Raw genomic sequence first — 20,652 nt, 5'->3', positions numbered from 1 at the left:
CTAATAAGGTTACTATTTGCTATGCTGAATCTTCCGGCACATACGGACATTTATTGCTAATAAGTAAGTAATTACAAACAAAGATGAAAATATTAACATAATTTTATGAAAATCAGTGCACAAACCGACAAACAAACCGCTAACAATAACGCCTCCCCGGGAGGTTGTGCTGCACACTGATACAGTGTTGAATAAAGTGAGCTGCATGACTTTTCATTTTTGGTGCCTTGTCATCTTAGAAAAACTCTAACAGAAACAGCTGTTGTAATTTTTTGATTCTCTTGAGTCTTGCAGTCTTGCTGGATTTCTTGCGCCGGAGCCATCCGGAACTTCCATGCACTGATCTCCTTTTACTTATTATTATTTTAAAATTGTTTGATGTTTTCCTTCTAAGTAGTGTTAGTTATTACTGGTATGAGCAGTTCGGTTGCGTGAATTCTTGATTTGAGACTGTCGTAACTCGTAAGTGTCACGTAGACATTGTTACCTGTATTAATTTGTATCTCTTCTACATAGCTGTAAGGATAATACGGGGTTACGTTACCCTGGCGCTGCGTGTTTTAACTCGAAGACGACGAAGAGTGTGTGGCTGTATGTAAAGATCCTTTGGGGAATTCTGCAACGACATCAGAAGTTACAGTCTGAGCCAAACGCTTATGAACTGGATCGCGACGCAGGTTTGTCTTGCTACTGAAAAGAGTCCGTGACTAGCGTGAGTAATTCCTTTCAGGCATCTATAAATATCTTCTTTGCTGTGGCATGACATGGAAGTTCAACTGGCTGAATTTTTACGGCACGTTTGGTTGTCACTAATTCTGCAGCCTTCTAGTGTATTGATAGGTTGCTTCTGAATATCCTGTTGTAATTACTGTTATTTTAGAAAATATGCAACATAAGTGGGTTGCAGGTTCAGAAGGGAAAAGTGTGAATAAGTTATAAGTGAATTAAAAAATTTGGCCGTTTTGGCTGAAAACAGCATTACTACTGATTGATAATTAATTTCAGTTAATACTCATTTCTGGGGATTTTGACTGACCGAATTTTTTCGTCTCCCCGGATTTCTATAATGGACGAATCACCTGTGAAAATCCATATTTATGATCTATCCAAAGGACTGGCCAGGATGTTTTCGCAGATGTATTTAGGTGAGTGGCATTTATCATTTATGGCTCAATTTGGCATGGTTAGTGGTACACTGGTTTTTGTGCATGTGCGAGCCGTAAATAGTATGAGCTTCGTAATAGCTGTTCAGAATCTGTTCTATGTAATTGTGAGCTTTGTAATATGTGAGAAAGCTAGGTATTAACGGTTACGATTTTTGTACTTAATTTTCAGGCAAACATTTGGAAGGCGTGTGGCATACAGGTTTGTACATCTCATTTGGATTACTTGTTTTGGGCCCTGACTGATTTTGTAAATTTGATGGTCGGGATTAACACTTATTTGTGGGAATTTATTATGCGTGAATCTGTTTGTTTATTCCGGTTGTGTGAACCTGCTTTTGGAAATGATAGGTATTGTGGTATACGGAAAGGAATACTTCTACGGATCAATGGGAATCGAAAGCTGTCCCCCGGTAAGCACTAAACACTGCTAACACATTAATATTTTATTTAATTTCTGACCGGTGTGATGATGTACAGTACTACTTGTTCAAGAGCAATGAACGTACAATCTGGACTTGTATTTTGACATTTTTTGTTAAAAATTTGGGTGATCACGTTTTTTTGTACTGTGTCACTAGACTTACTACATCCTTTCGGATTTGTGATAAGTTTCTTAGTGAAATAAGTAAGGAAATCCTAGTGACAATTAATTAATCCTTGTAACAGTCTTGACCAAATTTACCGCGGTCTGTTTGGCTGGGATAACGGGTTAATGCGTAATTAAAATTTTCTGGTCAAGGCGCACGTACCATGGATGATTTGTGGCACTTTAGGATTCTTTTGGCTTTAGGGTACCACTGTCTTGGGACCACCTGACACAATTGTGGATCTTGGAACTACTGCGTTGCCGTATGAAATCTTCATGGACTGGTTGAATGGCGCGGCTATGACAACTTTCAAGTAAATACTTAACCTATTTCTGTATAAACTGACTTATTTCGTCCGTCACGATGACAGACATTGAAATTCCACAGAGGAAGCCGGTACCATTTGTTCGACCATAACTGCAACACTTTCTCCAGTGAGCTGGCACAGTTTCTAACCGGAAAACGCCTCCCATCTTATGTTACCGATTTGACTGCCGATGTTGTCTCCACGTAAGTGGCCGTGTGTCCTTGTACAATTAGCACGTAGGAAAGACGTCTTAATTATAGAGACCCGAAAAGACATTGTCAAAATTTCTTAAAAAAAATACCGGGGACGAAACAGCAAAACAAATCAGCCATAGCATTACGTAAGAAGCGATTAGTCGCTAATATGGGCGTTGATGTTGGTTACATTCATTCCTCACTCAGTTCAGTAGCTGACTTTTTCATGGTAAACCTCCTTTGTTGAAAGTTTGTTTGCTTGATATTTGTTTTATTTTTGAAGATATTTGTGGTATTTTAGGCCTCTAGGGCAACAGATTCGAGCGATGTTGGAGTCGGTACAGAATTCCGCCACTGCTACACCAGTTGGACCAGATCCTTCACGGGAATTTGGTGAGAGCACGAATCCCGGTCCCCATCCTAATCCGCCTGATAATCTTCAGCATGATGAGCATCCGCTTGATTAATCCAACCTAAACGATTGTTATTGGCTTCTCTGTATCCGTGCTAGTCCCAAAGATTTACCTCTGTTACTTTATCTGATTGCTAATCCAGAATATCTATGCATGTTTCGTTCGCTATATTGTTTTAATCGGCTGAACGGCTGTTGGGGTGTGAAGTTATAAAAATACTGAACTGACATGCGGGGGGTGCGTGGTAAATATCGTTTCCTTCAGTATCGTCGCGTACACCTGTTTTCGATCCCGAAGAGGAAGAACTGATAGCAGCCGCGCAGGCGGCAGTCAGTGCTCCGCTGCCCCGGGCGACGCCGCGACTGCGTGATCCCAATGACAGCGAAGATGATCTCGATGATCTGCCGACCTCCGCTGTCAGCAATCTGGAGACGAAGAAACCGATAACCTGTAACGATGTCGATGTAAGTCCACCCGTGTCACGTGAGATCAGGTGTGGGAAATTTTTCTGGAGATTGTACTTTGTAATAGTTCATGTTGTCAGTGAAACTGTGAGAAGTAATGTTTGGGAAGAAATCTATAGCGAACGACCCGCATTCGATTTACCACAATTAATATCCAACCGGCTTTAAAATGAAAACGATTCTATCCGGTAACTTTTTTTTACAGTTAAGTAGTTACACTTACCGGGGTGGCCCAAAAAATGGCGGTAGTTTTATTGGCGTGCGGTGGTCCGTCCGATGCTTGATTGACATTATATATATTAGGTTCATTCGAAAGAGCAGTGCTTGTAACAATAAACTAGGTACTTATGTTAAACCCGTATCATACAAGGATTTGAGTTTCTTATGAACTGTTTAAAAAAAAGTGGGTGGATCGGACTTGAGGATGATCACGCAGATCTTTATTTGATATTGCGCATAGTTACTGCATAGGTCACAAGGCAACAGCATCGATTTTTGTCATAGGTCACAGAAGCTTACGGACAGCTGCAAACCATTCTTCACGGTAAAATTTCAGTTGATGACATGGAAATTCTGGATGAAATTTTTGAGTATGCCACTGCGAGCGACGAGGCGGCTTTGCTGCTGTCCATTTCAAAGAGCCACTTCACGTTTTTGAGTATGTAGTATGTACGACTTTCGAGGGTTGGATTTCGCAGGCTTTCTCTACTGTACCATGTACAATACTGATATGATTAGCTTCGTTTGTGCAGATGATATACTGCTGAGCGAAGACCTGAAAGTCACTACAAAACTGCCGGCTGTCAGGCTTCTGCAGAGTTTAACCAGAACCTCCAGCGCGGTCAATGTACTGCGCTTTTGTCCCGAACATCCGGTCATGGAGTATCTGCTGTTTTTGGGGAAACAGAGAAATCCAGATAATATGGAGCTAGTGGAAGCACTAAAAATGGTAAGCGTAAATGTGTTCGATTGCCGGTTGGTAAACTATCGCTGCTGTTCAACTATAACTGGAATGAATTTTCAATCACTTATCGTATCGTTAATTTGATTTTGTAAAGCTCATACATAACTGCTACGTGGAAAAGAGAATTAATAAATATTTAATTATACATTTGGAATCCAAGCAAGAGACTGTCGAATGTGGACAATTCAGATGCAGTCTCGCAAACAGTACGATGAGGCGCTTGAAGATATTTTTTTCGGGAATCGTAATAACTGTTATGATTGAAACAGAACTGTACTACTTTAGTTTTTCGAAACAGGTGTGTAATGCCTGCAGCACGGCTTCCGGCTTCAGCTGGATGACGGACGAGACCGAATGGGCCGAGGACGAGGATGCCGGGCACAGCACGTCCAACCTGCTGGCCACTGTCCAGTTCTGCGCGTGGTGCCTGTCGAAAGCGCACAAGGACGTCCAGGCCACGGCCCTCGCTCTCGCTTACAACCTCTCGATTCCCGATATCCCCGAGCAGCCTGCTGCGATTGTTTACGCATCCCTGCTGAAGTTCATATCACAGCCGGCTAACTGCGCTGATGCGGCGCTGATGAGCACGCTGATCGGCACGTTGAACAACTTCACCGACGCCAATAGCGTGGTAGGTGTCCCGTGAAGCATTATGAATTACAGGGGTTGGAGCATTTTTCCAGTTAGGATATTTTTAGTTTGCCGATCGACTGAAGACCTCCGGCATCGACTGGGACGGCCTGCAGTCCAAGCATCCCAAGTTGAAGGAACCCATTAAGGCGCTTCTGCAGAAAGCGCACTAATTGTCCGCAATGGGCCAATGGCACAGTGTGTGAACGCGCGGCTTTTAATGGGTTTTTATCATAACTTTACTGCGGCTTCCGCCGCTCTCCTTCTCTCTCGGGAACGATGATGGATTAGGTAACAATAAAACTGACGCATAAAAAATGACCGGGCCATCTGGAGCCGTTCGCAGTTTGCACTCGCCGACCGTGGCTCACATCGACAGATTCGTCGTTTTGGTGATTGATGCAGCAGCAATTCTGGTTGCGCGTAATTTCCTTCCAATTGCAGTGTTTCTGTTAATCGGCTACAGAGCACACGCTATTAAGGAAATGCTGAAAATCCCTTTCTCACTTAGATTGGCAGATTTTGTTGATAAGTTTGTTTAGTAGATCACACTTCTTCAGCAGAAATAAACACACATATTACGCCTGCTAATCAAACGATGCAAGATTTTTGACACAGTTAATAGTAAGATTTAGTATATTATTTGTCAGATACATGAATTTCTTTGCATTGGTTGTGAAATTCCATTCTCATTTTACGCAATGTGAGATCCATGCAATACGCTCGTGCAAACAGCTATAAAGTGGCCATTTCCATTGCAGTAATAAAATTACCTTTATTAGTGAGCATTTTCGTTGAATACCATATACTCTGTACATATGAAACCACATATATGTCTTCCGAGCAGGAATAAATTTAACAATCTTTTCGACATTCTTATAAAGATCTGCAGAAGGAGTCATTTCTCGTTTGCTTTGATTAGAATTCTTGGGAAAGCACAGCGAGCGACTGGATAGTACACTGACGGAGTGTGTTCCGTAACATAATTATACTTGTCTTTTAGAAGGACCAATAATTGTATCACAGCTTGTGAGTGTCGGTTTCTTGACGGCATTATGCACTGCATCTGGCGCCAGCCGCGTCCCTTTGCGGACAGCATTTCTTTACATTATTAACGATGCTTATTGACTGATGCTGGTCATGGCCGAGGAGAATCTCCGTGCTGAGCTTTCGCCGAGCAGATCCACGCGTTCACAGGTCGGGGTTATGAGCACGGCATTGGCGAAGTGCGGATCATCCGGGTCGTGGGGAGGCGGGGAGAACGTGTGCTCCATAATGGCCTCGATGAGTCGCAGCGGCATCGTCTCCATTACATCGTGCATCGTGTCCAGCCGGTTCTCAATTCGACTCATCTTCGTCTCCAGATCCTCCGTGCGTTTACTCAGATCCGCCACAATCTCGTACATGTTGTTCTGCGTCTGTTACCAACACACATTATTAGTTTTCTGAATGGACGAGAGGAAAAATGGGCGCGTAATGACTGTTTACTTTGGCCATATCTGTCATTGTACTGGCTGACTCCATTAATTTCCGCTGCTCCATTTTGGCTTTCCGCAGACTGTAGATGGCAATCAGGAATTTCCGCTGGTGGACGCGCACCCGCGAGGGGTTGACGCGTTTGACGAGTTTGGTGTATTTGTAGATGAGCCATGTTTCCCGCAGAACATTGGCGGCGGAGTTTTTCAACTGTCGCGGCAGAAATTAATTGTATTCACATCAGCGTGTGAGCGCATTGAGAAAAACCATGTGCGGCAAACAAATACTGTACACACCCGTTTGGTCAGCTGTGTATCCATCATAAAGTTATGCACATGCTTTTCCGCACTGCTCAGCTCCAGCTTCCTGGCAATTACCGCAACCGCCAAGGCGGTACATCCTGAACCCTGCAACAGGGAATAGAAAGGAGACCCGGTTTTTGCTGGCAGATTAAGAGGATGAATCCTTGACGGGTCTGTGTCTTTCGCTCTCCGTCTGATAGCCATCTTAATAGTAACACATGCCGGCTAAAATAAATTGATTTTTAACGCACCATTAAACCGGTGCAGACGGCTATTCCCCGGCCGCAGTAAGTGTTAGGCACGATGTCCCCGTAGCCAACGGAGAGGAATGTAATGGCGGTTAACCATAAGGCGTTCTGCATATGGGGGATTATGTAATGCATGTTAGGGATGAGAATGTGGATTGATAGTCATCAAAGCGTGCCTTACCAGGCAATTCTCGTGCTCGTAATCGTGGTACCTGTGCGAAGACAATTTAATGCAAGTTTCACTGTTTCCATGTCAAAGTATGCCTTAATATGGTGTCAAAAAGCTATCTTAATTCTACCACGGTCCCACTAACATATAAATTATAACGTGTTTTTCTAATCATAAATGTCAAAACATAATTTCCAGTTAACTTCCAAATTGGCACGCTTATCCATGTCTGTATTTTGAAGGAAAATATTAAACTGTTTCGGCGCGCATAAAAAATTAAGAACTGCAGAAAGGTATCATCGTACATATATATTAGAATATGCAAATATTTACCAAACATAAATACTATTTACAGAGATAAAAAATAATGCGACATGGTAAAGCAAACTTTGATCAAGGCGAGTATCATGACTACCTAAATACCCAACACGCTTATATAACGTCGATACGCAATTTTATACGTATCTGTGCGATGACTGCGAGTAATGTGATACCTTTCGCAAGCTCTTAGCGTCCAGCTGGCAATGAACCAGTAGGAGATAATAAAGGTCAGGAGAAGCGTCCCTGGGCAGATTGTCATGAGGGTTTTCAGGACGAAGCGGGTGTTGAAGTTAATTCTGTTGAGTGCACCGATGGACCGCGACGAGGCGTCCGTGAAGAGCTTGCTGTGCAGTAACATGACCCGGAATATCAAATACAGCCGTAGGAACATGGGCAACGACAGTATCACATCGATGGGAACCTGAGAAAAATACAATGCAACGGTATGCACAAAAGATTACTTTAAACATAGGACAAAAGGTATCATATTATACTGTATCTGTATATAAATAAATCAATACCAAATATCAAAATATGCCCCGCTCCTGTATCGGTATTGTGAACAAGGCACAAAAGGGCTGCTCACACAGTGTTCATCGCGAGAGTTGCAGAACTCTGCATAAAATCTACTGGTGTTCCAACAAAATCCTATGAAATATTTGCGCTGTAATTATTGACGGTGGTGTTTCCTGTGTGTCAACACTAATTAAATCAAATTAAAAAATAATTATCGATGTTGCCCCAAGTCAAGCACCTTTTCTCACAATAGTCCCTAAATGCAAGTAAAAATGAACTCTTGTGCCGTCGGTTTTTCCAGTTTTATAATAGTGATCCGAATATTTAAAGCAATTGTTGAGTCTGGCAGAATGGCAACATCTACCAAAGCAAAAAGACGTCTGTACTTGAGGTCTTTTCAAATTTTTGGAATCCAGTATATTTGCTAAATACAGATGACCTTTGCGTGAGTGAAGTAGTTGCTTTAAATTGTCTAAATATTGCTGTAAGGTTTTATACGGAAAAGACTCATCAAAACATGAAAACATTTTACATGCTTGTTGTTACTAGGAGTATTTCATAGTTCATACCATCACCGAGTGTGGACGTTTGTCGTGATTATAAATGGTGGCTGTCCAGGAAAAGGAGTAATCCCCTGGTGGCGGATGGATGGAACAAATAAGGAGCTCAACCGCCAACTGAAGACAACGTCTCCATGTTAGTGCAATTCTCCAGTCATCCGCAGAATTATCGATTAGAAATAACTGTAAAACGATTCCACCCATACGATACATGTATTACCATAAAAGAATATATACACCATACATATAGGGCATTCAAGAAGGAGATTTAATCTAATTTTCGTGCGGTACGGGGAAATCTTTTACAGAATTCAACATCTTTTGAATGCAATTTTCGGTTGGGGCTGTACCTGGATTTCCAGTGCATGGTAGCCGACAATGAGGGCTAACAGGATGGCCGTGCTGACGCTAATGATGGTTTTCACGCCGTAGGAAAACGGAGAGGTCTGCAGTCAAGCGTAATCGGGGCATATTAGGCAAATTGTATTTTGTTTATATGCTGGATTGCATTTGTATAATACGGTGAAATTTGTATAACACGGTTGGGCGTTGCAATACAAACGATATTGCTGCATAGTCGCAATACACAGTCATGCCCTCCCAGCCACAAATTACGATTTACACAACACACCGAAGTAACTATCTATTTGGTAAAATGTAGAAATAAATACGTTTATTAGAGAAATAAACAGTTTATGAAAAGGAAACAAATCATAATAATTAATGCAGATTATCTTTAACTAGGCAGTAGCAAAACATGGAATAGTATTTATTTTAATTCTTAATTAACTGTGCAATGATGGCCGTACGTAGTTAATGGAATTATGACTGTAATGTCGCGATTTGAACTTAATAAAATATACTGATTTATATAAATGTAAAGAAATGGATACTAAAATAGAATCAATCTAAAATGATGTAAGCATGTGGAGTAATACAAATGATGCAGCCGTGCAGGAATGTTGTTGAACAATATACCGGCTGAGTTTGGTAATAGTAACAATACTGTTGTAAAAAGTTTAGCAAGAAAATTCGGTTTTAATTTGATCATGTTTTATATTAAATTCTGGATAATAAAGCAGCCAATTCTAACTGTTGGGGCGTTTCCACAAATCGCTAAACGAAATAATGGAAATAGACGGAGGCACGCAATGTTAATGTGGCGGTTATTTTATTATTTTTCATATTAAATATGGAATCAAGCATGCCGTTGTACGTGTAACCTTTTGCCCTTGTAAGCGGAAATCAATAAACCAGCCGTTCGATCATTTAACTGCCTATGTTGCACTGGAACACCCTTTACGGCCGTACATCGAGTTGACGCATCAATATGGAAGCAAATGTTTTGAGTGGAAACTTGACGGTTTGAAAAATGCCAAAGTGGCGAGATCAGTAAATTATGCGCTGCAGTTCAGTCTGTCGTTGGGTGTCCTTATCGCTGAAGAATAAGCTCTTCTTACTTAAGCCTACGCCGCCTATTGTCAAATACCGAGTAATCAACTGCTTAACAAAGAGCGTTAAGTTGTGTTTGTTGACTGAAATCATAAGCATAATATCTATTATAAATTATTTCAGTGAAAAGCAGCAAAATTGATTTTTCCTCCTACTAGCAGGGCACTCTAACGTTAACGCACACTATTACAGTCCTTATTTTCAATTTAAAAAGATTATAAAAGTTTCCGGTTAAAAGAGTATCGCCTAATAATCAGTACAAATTTAGATAATTTTAATAACTTACGGTTTAACGCTGTAATCAACAAAAGAATTTTTGGCGATTACATTCAGACATATAGATGACCAACCTTATCGTAGATTTTGTATGCCGACAATTCGGTTTCCACCACCATTGACAAAATGCCGATCATCCCAAAGAACAGTGCGTAATCACTTAAGCGCTTCCGTTTTTCGAAAAGCGCCTTCCTTTTGCCCAGCCGGTAACCGACATTGGGCTTCCCTAATTTGGCACTGCCGGCCGATTTTATACTGTCCGGCCCAATAGGCACCTTAATCTCCGTGAAACTCGGTCGGTTTTTCAGAGGCAACTTATCGTCTTCGTAGGCGATTTCAAAATTGCCCGATATATCGTTGGAGTTCTTTATTGAATTGGCGCGTGATATCACCTGAGCGTGCAAATTGGGCGTGCTGGTCGGCTTACGCAGCTGTTTAAACATCAGGGCGCCGCTGTACCGCATCGAGCTGGCCTATAAACAATTGCTAATTATTTGCAATTTGCACGTGCGGAAAAAATAATTCAATCAAATAATTCTTTGCGTATTTAGTTCATTAGTTACGCACTAAACAGGAAGCTTATTGAAAAACCAAGTTACGATGTTTGTTTATATTACTGAAAATAAACAATTTGTCACGCACCACAATGTTTGCCACATCGGTACTGTCGCGTTTAATGGCACTGTTATACGCCGCTGTTCCGGCTGCCGCTGCCGCCATGTTGGTCCAGATGTGACCTCCCACCGTCTGGGTGGCTGGAAGGATATGAATCCATATAATACGGTTAACGCTACATACTTATGATTATGATGTATTGTATATTTGCATTTCATTGGCATGTTATTACGTAAAGAGAAGCAAGCATACACATGCGTCTATTACAGTACTTACGTATGCAAATAATCGCTGAAAATAATTCTAATCGTTTACCGCAGACTACTAGCACGAGTACTTGCTCCTGTACTCTGCCGACATATTTCATATTATACTCACCTCAATATTGCAAATTTGACTGTTAATATAACTATACTAGTAGTGAATAAGCAAATATAAATTCAAAATTGCAGGAGTTCATAATGTCGATGGTTTATTTTCCACGCGTGCATCTATTTCTTAGCATAATTCAGGTGTGTAAGTTCACAACATTACAGCAAAACTCCCTTTTCGTTTTATCGAAATAAGAACAAGTTTTCCAGTCTTGCAACGAAAACGAATATCCGTTTCTATGCAGTGAAAGTCTTTTTATCCATATACGTAATCATTGTTTTCGTTCTCAATAATTTCGGTCAAAATTTAACGTTTCCTTGGTACGTAAACAGCAATTAAAAAAAATATGACAACAAAACATGATTTACGAAGCGCCTTTTGTGTAAGTAATTTGTAAATTTTTTTAAATTTATATTCTGAATAAAACGTCGTTAATACATATGCATGTTTCCTGTTATAGCTAATTACCGCATCTGGTACTGTTTCAAGCGGTGCTGCACAAAAAAAGACTACTTCTGAAGTATACAAAAACATTTTAACCACAACACTGTGTGTTGTGTAATTGTGAAATTGTGATTATTGTGGGTAAGCCATGTTAAGCGGGCATTTAAGCGTCATTGACACCACTGACGATTACCTTGGTCAACGAGCACTCCTGAAGTGGCAAGATATCCCGAGCCGGTCCCGGTGTCTGTAAGTGCAAGCGGAAAGTTCACATGTGCAGCGCGGGCGCCGGCAGTATACAGTTCACATAGTGTGCAAATCCTGGGAAATTGCTGGATAAACGCTTCAAGTTGATTATCGCTTTTTATCCCATCACTTACAAACCATATTACATAGACAGCGACAGACGCTCTCCTTATATATATACCGCAACCCCCCTCGTCCGATAATCACCAACTGGAAACCATTATGCTAAACACGCGGGGGAGAATTTTTTTGCCCGGCTGCTGGACCCGGCACGCATATAGTGCTGAGCGTCAGCTGGACGCATAATACGACACCACGTAGTCGTACACTGGAGCGATTAATTTGGATTTCTCGCATTCTTTTACAAGCGCCATGTCAACATATTGCTACGCACACTTGCTCATCATGTTCAATCAATTTTCCGGGGAGATATCGCGGCCGCAGCAAAGCCAGAGCTAAAGAGACGGAAGGATGGAGAAGATATTAAATAAACCCAGTTTGATGGTTAAGTATGAAAACCCAATGCTAAACTAGCGCGATGACGCCGTATGTTTGTTTTGTTTCCATTTTCGGGAACACTGGCACTGCCGTGCGGCGCGGCATTAGCATATTGCGGGTGAGTGATGGGTTTCCAGTACATACACACCGCGGCGGTAAAGCTTCCTTCGGGGATGTTAAACCTGTCAGGTAGCCAATATAATACGCTGTCGGATGTTTCGTATATATTTACGCCGTACTTGCGCGGTGGTTGACATAGTGCACCATAAAGGTGACAAATGCGGTACGATCGTTGTGCAAGAGCGAACGTGCTTAAGTACGCCGGGTTTCCGTCCGCGTGATGTTATTGCTCATAATTAGATCAGCGTAATTAATGTGCTTGTGTAACCTTTTGCGGTTTCGATGCACGTATTCGAATTCAGCGTTTTTGATATGCTTCTCAAATCCTACTCCTACTGTATTCTCGGCACTGAAAACGAATTTTAATCTGTTTTAAAGTTTAATCGGGCCGCAAAATTTGTATTAATTACATAAAAAAATTAATTCTCGCAAAACCGGAAAATTATGTACGATGCTTGAATGGAACAATTAAAGAATTTTGGATGTAAGTGAATCGGTTGGAAATGTGTGCCCGACGCACGTGCGAGCTTGACTTCGCGTAGTAGCAAAAACCTTTCCAATAAATAATGTATATCGAGCATTTGTCTGGGTCCGCTCTAAAAGACAGACCTGTCATCCATAATCTATGGAGCGGAGCAGCATTATTGAATATGTCGTTCAATTATTAACGAACCCGCTATAAATATGTGGAGGTCATAAAACTTACATGGGTTGCGTGGTCGTGGTGGATACGCTCGGCGATTCATAACAAATAATTTGCTGGGTAAAGTCACGCACAGCGAAACCGTAAAGCTACGGTAGTGTGAAATAGGGAAGGGATACAAAGTAAAAGGCAATGCGTAAATATAAACACTGAAAAACCTTTAGAAAAAAATGGCCGGAGCCGAACATGTCGGTGTGAGCTCGCGTCTGGAAGATTGGAACAGACATCGTCTGCGGATGAACCTGCTCTAAGCCTACACCCTCCATCAATAAATGTTTGCCGTTGTCGATCGACATTTTCCTGAATTATTATACGTCGTACAGTGCCGAAGTAGTATATGTATTATGTACCGAAAATAACTTCTGTTCGGTAATATCCTGACCCCAGCGAAAATACACAATACTCTTAACATTATTTATTGTTCTTTTACGCATCTCTACCAACAGTGCCGTATTATTGAGCCCGCGTCCTTCAATAGCACATCCACTTGCCTAACAATTTCCGGTGGTACTTTTCCGATGAATGGAACTGTCCGATGCTCTTGCCGCGCAGGAACGGCGGCACCGGTTTAGGCCGCTGCTGCGCGTTTTTAATACGCTGCGTTTGCGGCGGTGTACGGACCAGTAGGTTCTGCTGGGATGAACTGGGTGTCGGCACTGCATTGAACGCGTTACTACTGATTCGACGCTGGAACATCTGTAGGGTGGCGGCTACATCCTTGTCCACTGGGATATGGATAGCGTTCACCGGGCCACTGGGCGTTCCCGCCGGACTGGGACTAGCGCTGGCCGCCCGCGGGGACGTGGCTACCGTGGTGTACACGGCGCTCCCCGTGGGTGTCCCGGCAACGGCCGAGGTCACCAGTGCCGGGTGGCTCTGGTCGACGGAATCCCGGTAGTAGCCGTTGCCGCTCTCCTGCTGCCCACCCGGACTGATCTCGTTGATGCGGTACAGCTGCCCGATGCTGGAATTGTTGGCTAGGGAGGTGCTGCTATACGGTGAGTCGCTGTTATTCCCCCCGGCGCCGCTACCGGTCGTCCATTCGTTCGCCAGCGGACTGCTTGCCATGCCGGCTTGCACATGTAGCTGACGGGCATAATTTTCATCAAGGGATTTCGTCCGGAAGGGGAACTGCCCAGCATTCCGGGAGCCCAGGACCCGGCGCTTCCGGAAGGAGGTGGTCCTTACCGAGGAATTGGGGGAGACCGCCTGCAGCTGCGGACTTACGCTGAGCGGTGAGCCGGGCGGTGTACCGCGGAAACTCAGATCGATCTCCAGGGGATGGGTGAAGGAGACAATTTCAATATCATCCTCATCGTTTCCGTACTCGCCCCGCATCGGCGACAGGTCAGGATTGTGTGACATGATTTATTTCCAATTATTTCCGGCATTAATTGATTAGATGCCGGCGACGAATTGGTCCCCGCTATGATAAAATACAGTGTCGACAAAACTGCAGAATTTTCATGCGGCAGATGCATCCATGAGACGCCTTGTTCCTCCACACAAAGTGCCAACATCCATAATTCCCGTTGTGGAACGCGTCGCGCGTCGTGTGGGCTAAACAAACGATATCTGTTGCCGGCCGATGCCACACACTAGAATACATAAAAGAAAACAGCCTTGTATTCCAGAATCGATTGATTCGATTGTCTCTTTCCTCTATGATATAGTGCCAGTGAATTCACTCTTTCATCATAATTCGTCCCGTTTGCCAATGAGGCTAAGGTCGGTATTTTAGCCGGCATATGCGTGTGTGTGTTTGAACATGTGAATGCGTGTTATGTACACTCAAACGCCTTCATTACCACACAACAAAATATGGACATGTTTGTGTTGTCCATATTGCACCACGTACTCCCGCGCCTACGCTCTAACAACCGTATAAAATTTTATACGGCGTGCGCCGCAAAAATGGCGATGTGAATTATGCGTACAGTGCACACCTGCACATCCCGCTCGTGGAGGTGACACAACATCCCCATATCATATCTTTGCAACATGTACAACCCCGTGCGTACACACGAATAAAAAAGTATAAGATTATAATTATTTATAATTACTTAAAATAATTATGTCTAAAACAGAATTTTGCAAATACAAAATGTATGAAGATGGCAACAACGCGCGAGTAGGCACTGCCAAATGAAAAACTCGAAGTCAGAAAGGCTAATTAACGTAAATTACAGTCTACAAAATTCCATTTCACTACAATGATGATTTTGTTCAAAGTAAATGAAAAAACTTTGCATAGATTCTGAAGTTTTTTAGCTTCGATGAGGTTTTTTATATTCACCAGCACAACGCGTCTGCTTTTCTGCGGTCACTGTGCATTATGGCACGTAAATAATTTTTTGATAGATTAATAGGGATATTGTGTAATTAGAGCTGTCTGAAATAAGATATGCTGCAAGTCAAATTGCATCCTCGGATTCTCCAGTGGAGAATCTCCACTAATGTGAGTTGGCATGCTTAATGGAGTCTCCGTGGATCAGAATTGCATTGACTCCACTTATATCACGTCCGGTTATTGGAGAGAACAGTACCAAAATTTCGAGTATGGTAATTTCAAGGACTAGGTCACCGCTAATGTAGGTTTTTTCTGTGACTGTGCCAGCCTTTGGCATTTCTGTATAGTTTTTCCAAAAAAAAAAGGGTAAGCCCTTAGCTTAATTGTGTAAAATTATATCGACGTAAGCGCTTGCTAAGGGCCATATTCTCGTAATACATTTTTGAAGTGTACGTTATTGCAATTAATCGTATTATTTACCATTTTAGAGATAACAAATAATAAAAAGGAGGAGAAAATAAAATCAAAGTATCAACGACGGGAATACATTTTCATATTTACGAATTTTTTTATAAATTATTTACATACTAGCTCATTCTGTTAAATTTTATTGTTTTTGGCATGACACATGGCACTGCGTATTGTTTTTAACATAACATTTTGCTTACGAGTTACGAGTAACATTTTTAGTAACTCGTAGTAACATTTTTACTATACATTCTGTTTCTATCAAATTACAGTACTTTTATGTAGGCAGCAAGAACTATTTAATACTTCAAATTCCTGACACGGTTAGTGAATTTATTCACAGCTGCATTTGTATTCGAAATATTTTCGCCATGCCAGATATCCGTGCCCGTGTACTGAGAGACCAAGCCAAAAATTGTTTCACGCAAATAGCTGCATTTCTATTGTAATTTCCCACTTTAATTGTCCGAATACTCAAAGAATATTCTATATAAGTTTTTTTGCAAAATCGTCACTAAATGTCTGCGCCCAATTTGTTTTTTACCATATTTTTAACTTGCGTAATAATTTTTGTATTTGGAAGCTGCTGTTTTTGCTTAATAGCTATTTTTCGCTTGAAATAACTACGGCATCAGTAATTTTGTGCTGGTGTACCAGTCCGGAAATCCCCTGACGACAGTGCGCTACAAAGGTCACATTACATAATGGCCTGTAATAGAATAGCACGCACAGGGCATCCCCATTCCAGCAACCCACTTTGGCTGTAGGCTACCTGCCATTATACAAAGCCCAGTGCATTCATCGCTATTTTGATGCCGGCTCCGCAGGAAGCCTCAACCACGGGAATCCTTTTTCAGAATTATGCCCACTTAATAATCGATTTTTTCAGATTTCCCCATCCAGTGCTGTGCGCGGCACTGATGCCTGATCAACAATGTAATTGTTACAGACCGGTTTGTTCCTTCCCGGCCGTGCCAGGAATCTTGGGACGGGATCGTTGAAGCAGGACAAATAGGAAGTCATTGTACTTCCTAATCCACAGTCAGAATGATCACAAAAGAGAGACAGTGGTCTTTTATGCTGGTTTACTGGATGGGATGGTTTTGTGGTGAAAACGGATTTTTCAATACAGTGAATTTCAGAAGACTGCTGTATTGCCAGTATTCACCTTAACGCGTTGCATCTTATATACAGAAATATGCAGATAAAGGTAGGAGTACATTGCACTAGTACAGTATTATGTAGCATGTTTGTATGTCGACTTGGGCTGTTCATTATCGCGTGTAATCCGCCGTTATGCGTTTGATGACTGACCTTTACCTCTCAAACGAATAAACACTAATCATGGTCCTATGTTGACTGCTATAAAATGTGAATTGGCATTAGGAATTTTTAGATTTTATGGCATGTTTTAAATCTGTTGATTCATAATTTTACAGGATAACTTACATAATTTTATAAGAAACTAAGTACTTGATCATAACACATAGCGATATGTTATATGAACCTAAAACCTAAAACACGTGATCACGTGTTTTAGGTCAAAGCCAGTTTAGTATCCTCAGTATTTTGCAATATATTAAAATTTTTTCATTTAATTTTTACACCTAACTATTCGTATAAATTGTTATATTCATTTTTTGACGTAATTTTGAAAATTGTTGCAATTTTCGACTTATGTATCAGCTTTAATTCAACAACTTAAAATAGCTGCCTTAACAAACTGGCAAAATGTTGTTTCCGGTTGTATTTGACGTCATTACAAAAATATACTGTTATTTAAACATATTCAACAATGCGCTGTCCATAACCGTTCTCGTTTCCTTTCTAACCAGCGTTCCCATAAACGGAAATGAGTGTTGCTACAAAAAACCTCATTGTATCTTGTTATTTGCTTAGAATAATAGTGTCAGAATACTGAAAATGCCCTCCAATACAGCAAATTGTCTCTTTAATCGAGTAAAATTAACAAAATTGATTTTGATAAGCGTTATGCACAAGCGTGGAGTTGGTTAACTGCTGAAGTGCTTTGTGTAGTCTACAACAAAGCGTCGATGACAAATGTACACTTTACTCACTAGCCGGTAAATTGTTCCTAATCCTCTTTGGCGGAGTTTTAGTAAAAGTTTAAATAACAGTGAATAAACACACAACACATATATGCACACTGATTTCTTTCAGTGTGATACAGTATCCCGCAAAAACCAATCCCTACCGGTCAAACACTATCGATTGGCGGATCAACGGGCGTAATCCGCTGCATCTGGGAGAATAGACTGCCACTTAGTACGGATGTCGTTTTCATTTTGAAAAACATTACATTTGATGATGTGCAGTGTATAACATTATGGAGAGGATGTGCGTCGGTGGTGAGAAATAAAATGATACCACTCCAAATTGAAAAGATTGCTGCAAATTGTTAGGGTACAGCTTGAGATCGACAGTTATATTATCCAGTCTTAACGACCTTGTGCAACCAGAGTTTCTATCGACGAGAGTTTCTAATTTCATACCGGATAGGAAGAAAGTACTTAAAATTGCTTTTTTTTATTCTTAGAACAAAAGGACACTTGTAAATTTCTTGCGCTACATCGTGTAATCCTTACTACATAAATAGTAACTGCTGTTTTTAATTAATTTTGTTTACAAATGGTTAATATAGTTTAAAAATAACAGCTAGATCACACATTTTGTGAGCTACCCTAGGTGTGATGCGTGCTAAAGGATCGCACACTTCACGATCTGCTCACGTTGACTATTATATTAACTCACATAAACGGATGACATAACGATAGATAGCTAACAGTTCACCAACATGCCCTGTGAGATTGTTGCAAGCTCCTTGTGATTTCTTTAAAGCAGATTTTTACGTGAATTTTAAACTTTAATTATCAAATAGACCTTGTATACGTTATTTCTTTACCCAAAAAGACTGCTACCTACAAATCTTGTAGCTTCTGACCGGCTTGCACTTATTTTTAGTCTGTTAGCGCTGTACTAGTGCAAACGTTGCCTTAAAGGCTGAAAGTGATTAAGTGATCCTTTCTTTTTGCATATATAAAACTGCGATGTATTGCCGATTCGGTAATATTAAATATTAACATCTATATGTTTTTCAAGCATTTCTTAAGTGCTTTGCATAAGGTTGAAAAATTCGAAATACTTGGGAAACGCAAAGCGAACTTCGCATGCTTCGCAGGTTTACATGGTCAACAAATGTATTAGTACCTGTCAATGAGAGACAAAAATTTATCCAAGCATTCCCAAAGTGCTTATGTATTTTGTTTGTCTAGACACGCAAATATCCTCCTTTTATGACGGCGGAGTGGAACTGTAACCATTATCAGGAAAGCTGCTTTATGTGCCGATAATTACTCTCCCGTGTCTGCCAAATAGTCATGCAACTAGCAAAAATGGCGCTATACTGTACTGAAAAATATAAGTATGTAGTGCTGGCAGGGCACAGAGCATCAGCGGTATAACAGATATTTGTGTCATATAGATGGCGGGCTATGCAGTATGCTGAAAACATACTTTTCCAAATTTGGTATTTTATCTGGAAAGCTGCTGTCATAATTCTGGCTATGCTTGAAAAGCAACCGAAAATAATTTAACACTATATAGCTAAACAATGTGGTTGTTCCCAAATTACTTACCGTAAGTGACGGAATACGGCCAATGAGCTGGAGCGAGCGTTGACGAGGAATTGCAGTAAGATCTTTCGATAATTAATAACAAGCGCCCACGCTTATCCTGTACTAGATCAGATTTATCCCTTCCCGATCAAGTCACTTAGTATCCATTAATCAAATATACATTAAGTATTAACAAATAAACATTGCATGGATTTCAGATGCGCACTAAAGTTACGTAAAAAAATAATGTCCATGTCATGTCAGTGTCTGAAACAAGCAATCTACATAGGTATAAGGAGAAACTGTCCACTGCGAAGGCATCTACACAGCGTTATAACCTTTGATAAAATTACACGGATGTTTTGATTTGCAAGATGCATATGACTGCTACTTTTCCAAAGTATATATAAGCAATTTACACGGGCTACCACTAGAAGTGTATACAATAAGCATGTACATATCAGGATGGATTAGGTGAATCTAGCGGCTGTGTCAAAAGTGAATTCCACCATATGTGGCCCCCCGCATTACGCGCATATACAATATGTATGTAGTGTGTATATTCCCGTCGACCTATCCGTGTGATCCGGTAGATGTCAAACTCAAACTCTGACAAGCTTGGCTGGAGTACACGCGCTGGGTTATCCCGGTCTCTGGTTCAGGGTGCTAGCTACGAGATATATCGTGCGTAATCTTAATATTCACAACAACAACCAAACCGTGCCGGCATATGTAGTACAAGTATATGAAATACTTCTGTCTGCGCAGCGTGAAACTGGCATAACGTGTCCAGTAACCATTAGACTGGGACTCTCGCGGCTGCCTCTCTATCCCATTTGGAACCGCCACTGTCTTTTCGGGCCGAATTTCATCCCACCATGCCCCCAACATTGTTTTCTTCTGCCTTCCGCTCTACAGTTGATAAACGCGGGAGTCATGCTCTCTTTCACGGATCCGGCTCCTGTGCCACACGAAACAGCGTAATCACCCTTGCAGTTTTAATCGCGTGTTATATACGTATTACGTACATCGATTTCTTCCTGCAGAGTGTTACATATAGTAACTTCGATACGAACAATAGTCTTATCATTATTCTGCTGGTCCACATCGCTGTAAAAATTAATATGGCCATTGTAACCCGTATATTTTCGATTTACACCAGCCGTCGTGGTTTTTATTACCTTACTGTATCAGAAAACGTTTTGTGTCTGAAAAG

At 41.2% G+C, this 20,652-nt stretch overlaps 2 protein-coding genes across 3 annotated transcripts; one reads left to right on the top strand and one right to left on the bottom strand.

The window, feature by feature from the left end:
* Positions 1-183: 183 nt before the first annotated feature.
* LOC129581465 (uncharacterized) lies at positions 184-5,344 on the top strand. 2 transcript variants are annotated; one of them, XM_055472566.1, is made up of 13 exons: positions 184-462; positions 517-677; positions 1,006-1,145; positions 1,336-1,365; positions 1,515-1,576; positions 1,957-2,066; positions 2,141-2,263; positions 2,556-2,647; positions 2,932-3,131; positions 3,636-3,789; positions 3,884-4,080; positions 4,394-4,726; positions 4,794-5,344. In XM_055472566.1, the coding sequence occupies exons 3-13, from the start codon at positions 1,067-1,069 to the stop codon at positions 4,896-4,898; spliced, it is 1,485 nt and encodes a 494-aa protein (XP_055328541.1). In that variant the 5' UTR covers positions 184-462; positions 517-677; positions 1,006-1,066; the 3' UTR covers positions 4,899-5,344. The 2 variants fall into 2 exon arrangements, with proteins under 2 accessions (XP_055328541.1, XP_055328540.1); XM_055472565.1 differs by having other exon boundaries at positions 217-412.
* Positions 5,345-5,503: 159 nt separating this feature from the next.
* On the bottom strand, positions 5,504-20,391 carry LOC129580936 (small conductance calcium-activated potassium channel protein 2-like). The gene is made up of 14 exons (XM_055471705.1): positions 20,191-20,391; positions 19,458-20,106; positions 13,535-14,641; positions 11,670-11,723; positions 10,688-10,800; positions 10,120-10,518; positions 8,668-8,763; positions 8,327-8,500; positions 7,415-7,662; positions 6,933-6,963; positions 6,755-6,859; positions 6,498-6,608; positions 6,214-6,411; positions 5,504-6,143 (listed from the first exon to the last, which is right to left on the bottom strand). The coding sequence occupies exons 3-14, from the start codon at positions 14,406-14,408 to the stop codon at positions 5,847-5,849; spliced, it is 2,700 nt and encodes an 899-aa protein (XP_055327680.1). The 5' UTR covers positions 14,409-14,641; positions 19,458-20,106; positions 20,191-20,391; the 3' UTR covers positions 5,504-5,846.
* Positions 20,392-20,652: the final 261 nt, after the last annotated feature.

This window comes from Paramacrobiotus metropolitanus, unplaced genomic scaffold (assembly GCF_019649055.1).
Source record: "Paramacrobiotus metropolitanus isolate TYO unplaced genomic scaffold, Prichtersi_v1.0 Parri_scaffold0000005, whole genome shotgun sequence".
Lineage (NCBI taxonomy): Eukaryota > Metazoa > Tardigrada > Eutardigrada > Parachela > Macrobiotidae > Paramacrobiotus > Paramacrobiotus metropolitanus.
Note: the sequence above shows the minus strand (reverse complement) of the source record. Positions and strands in the feature narration are given on the sequence as shown.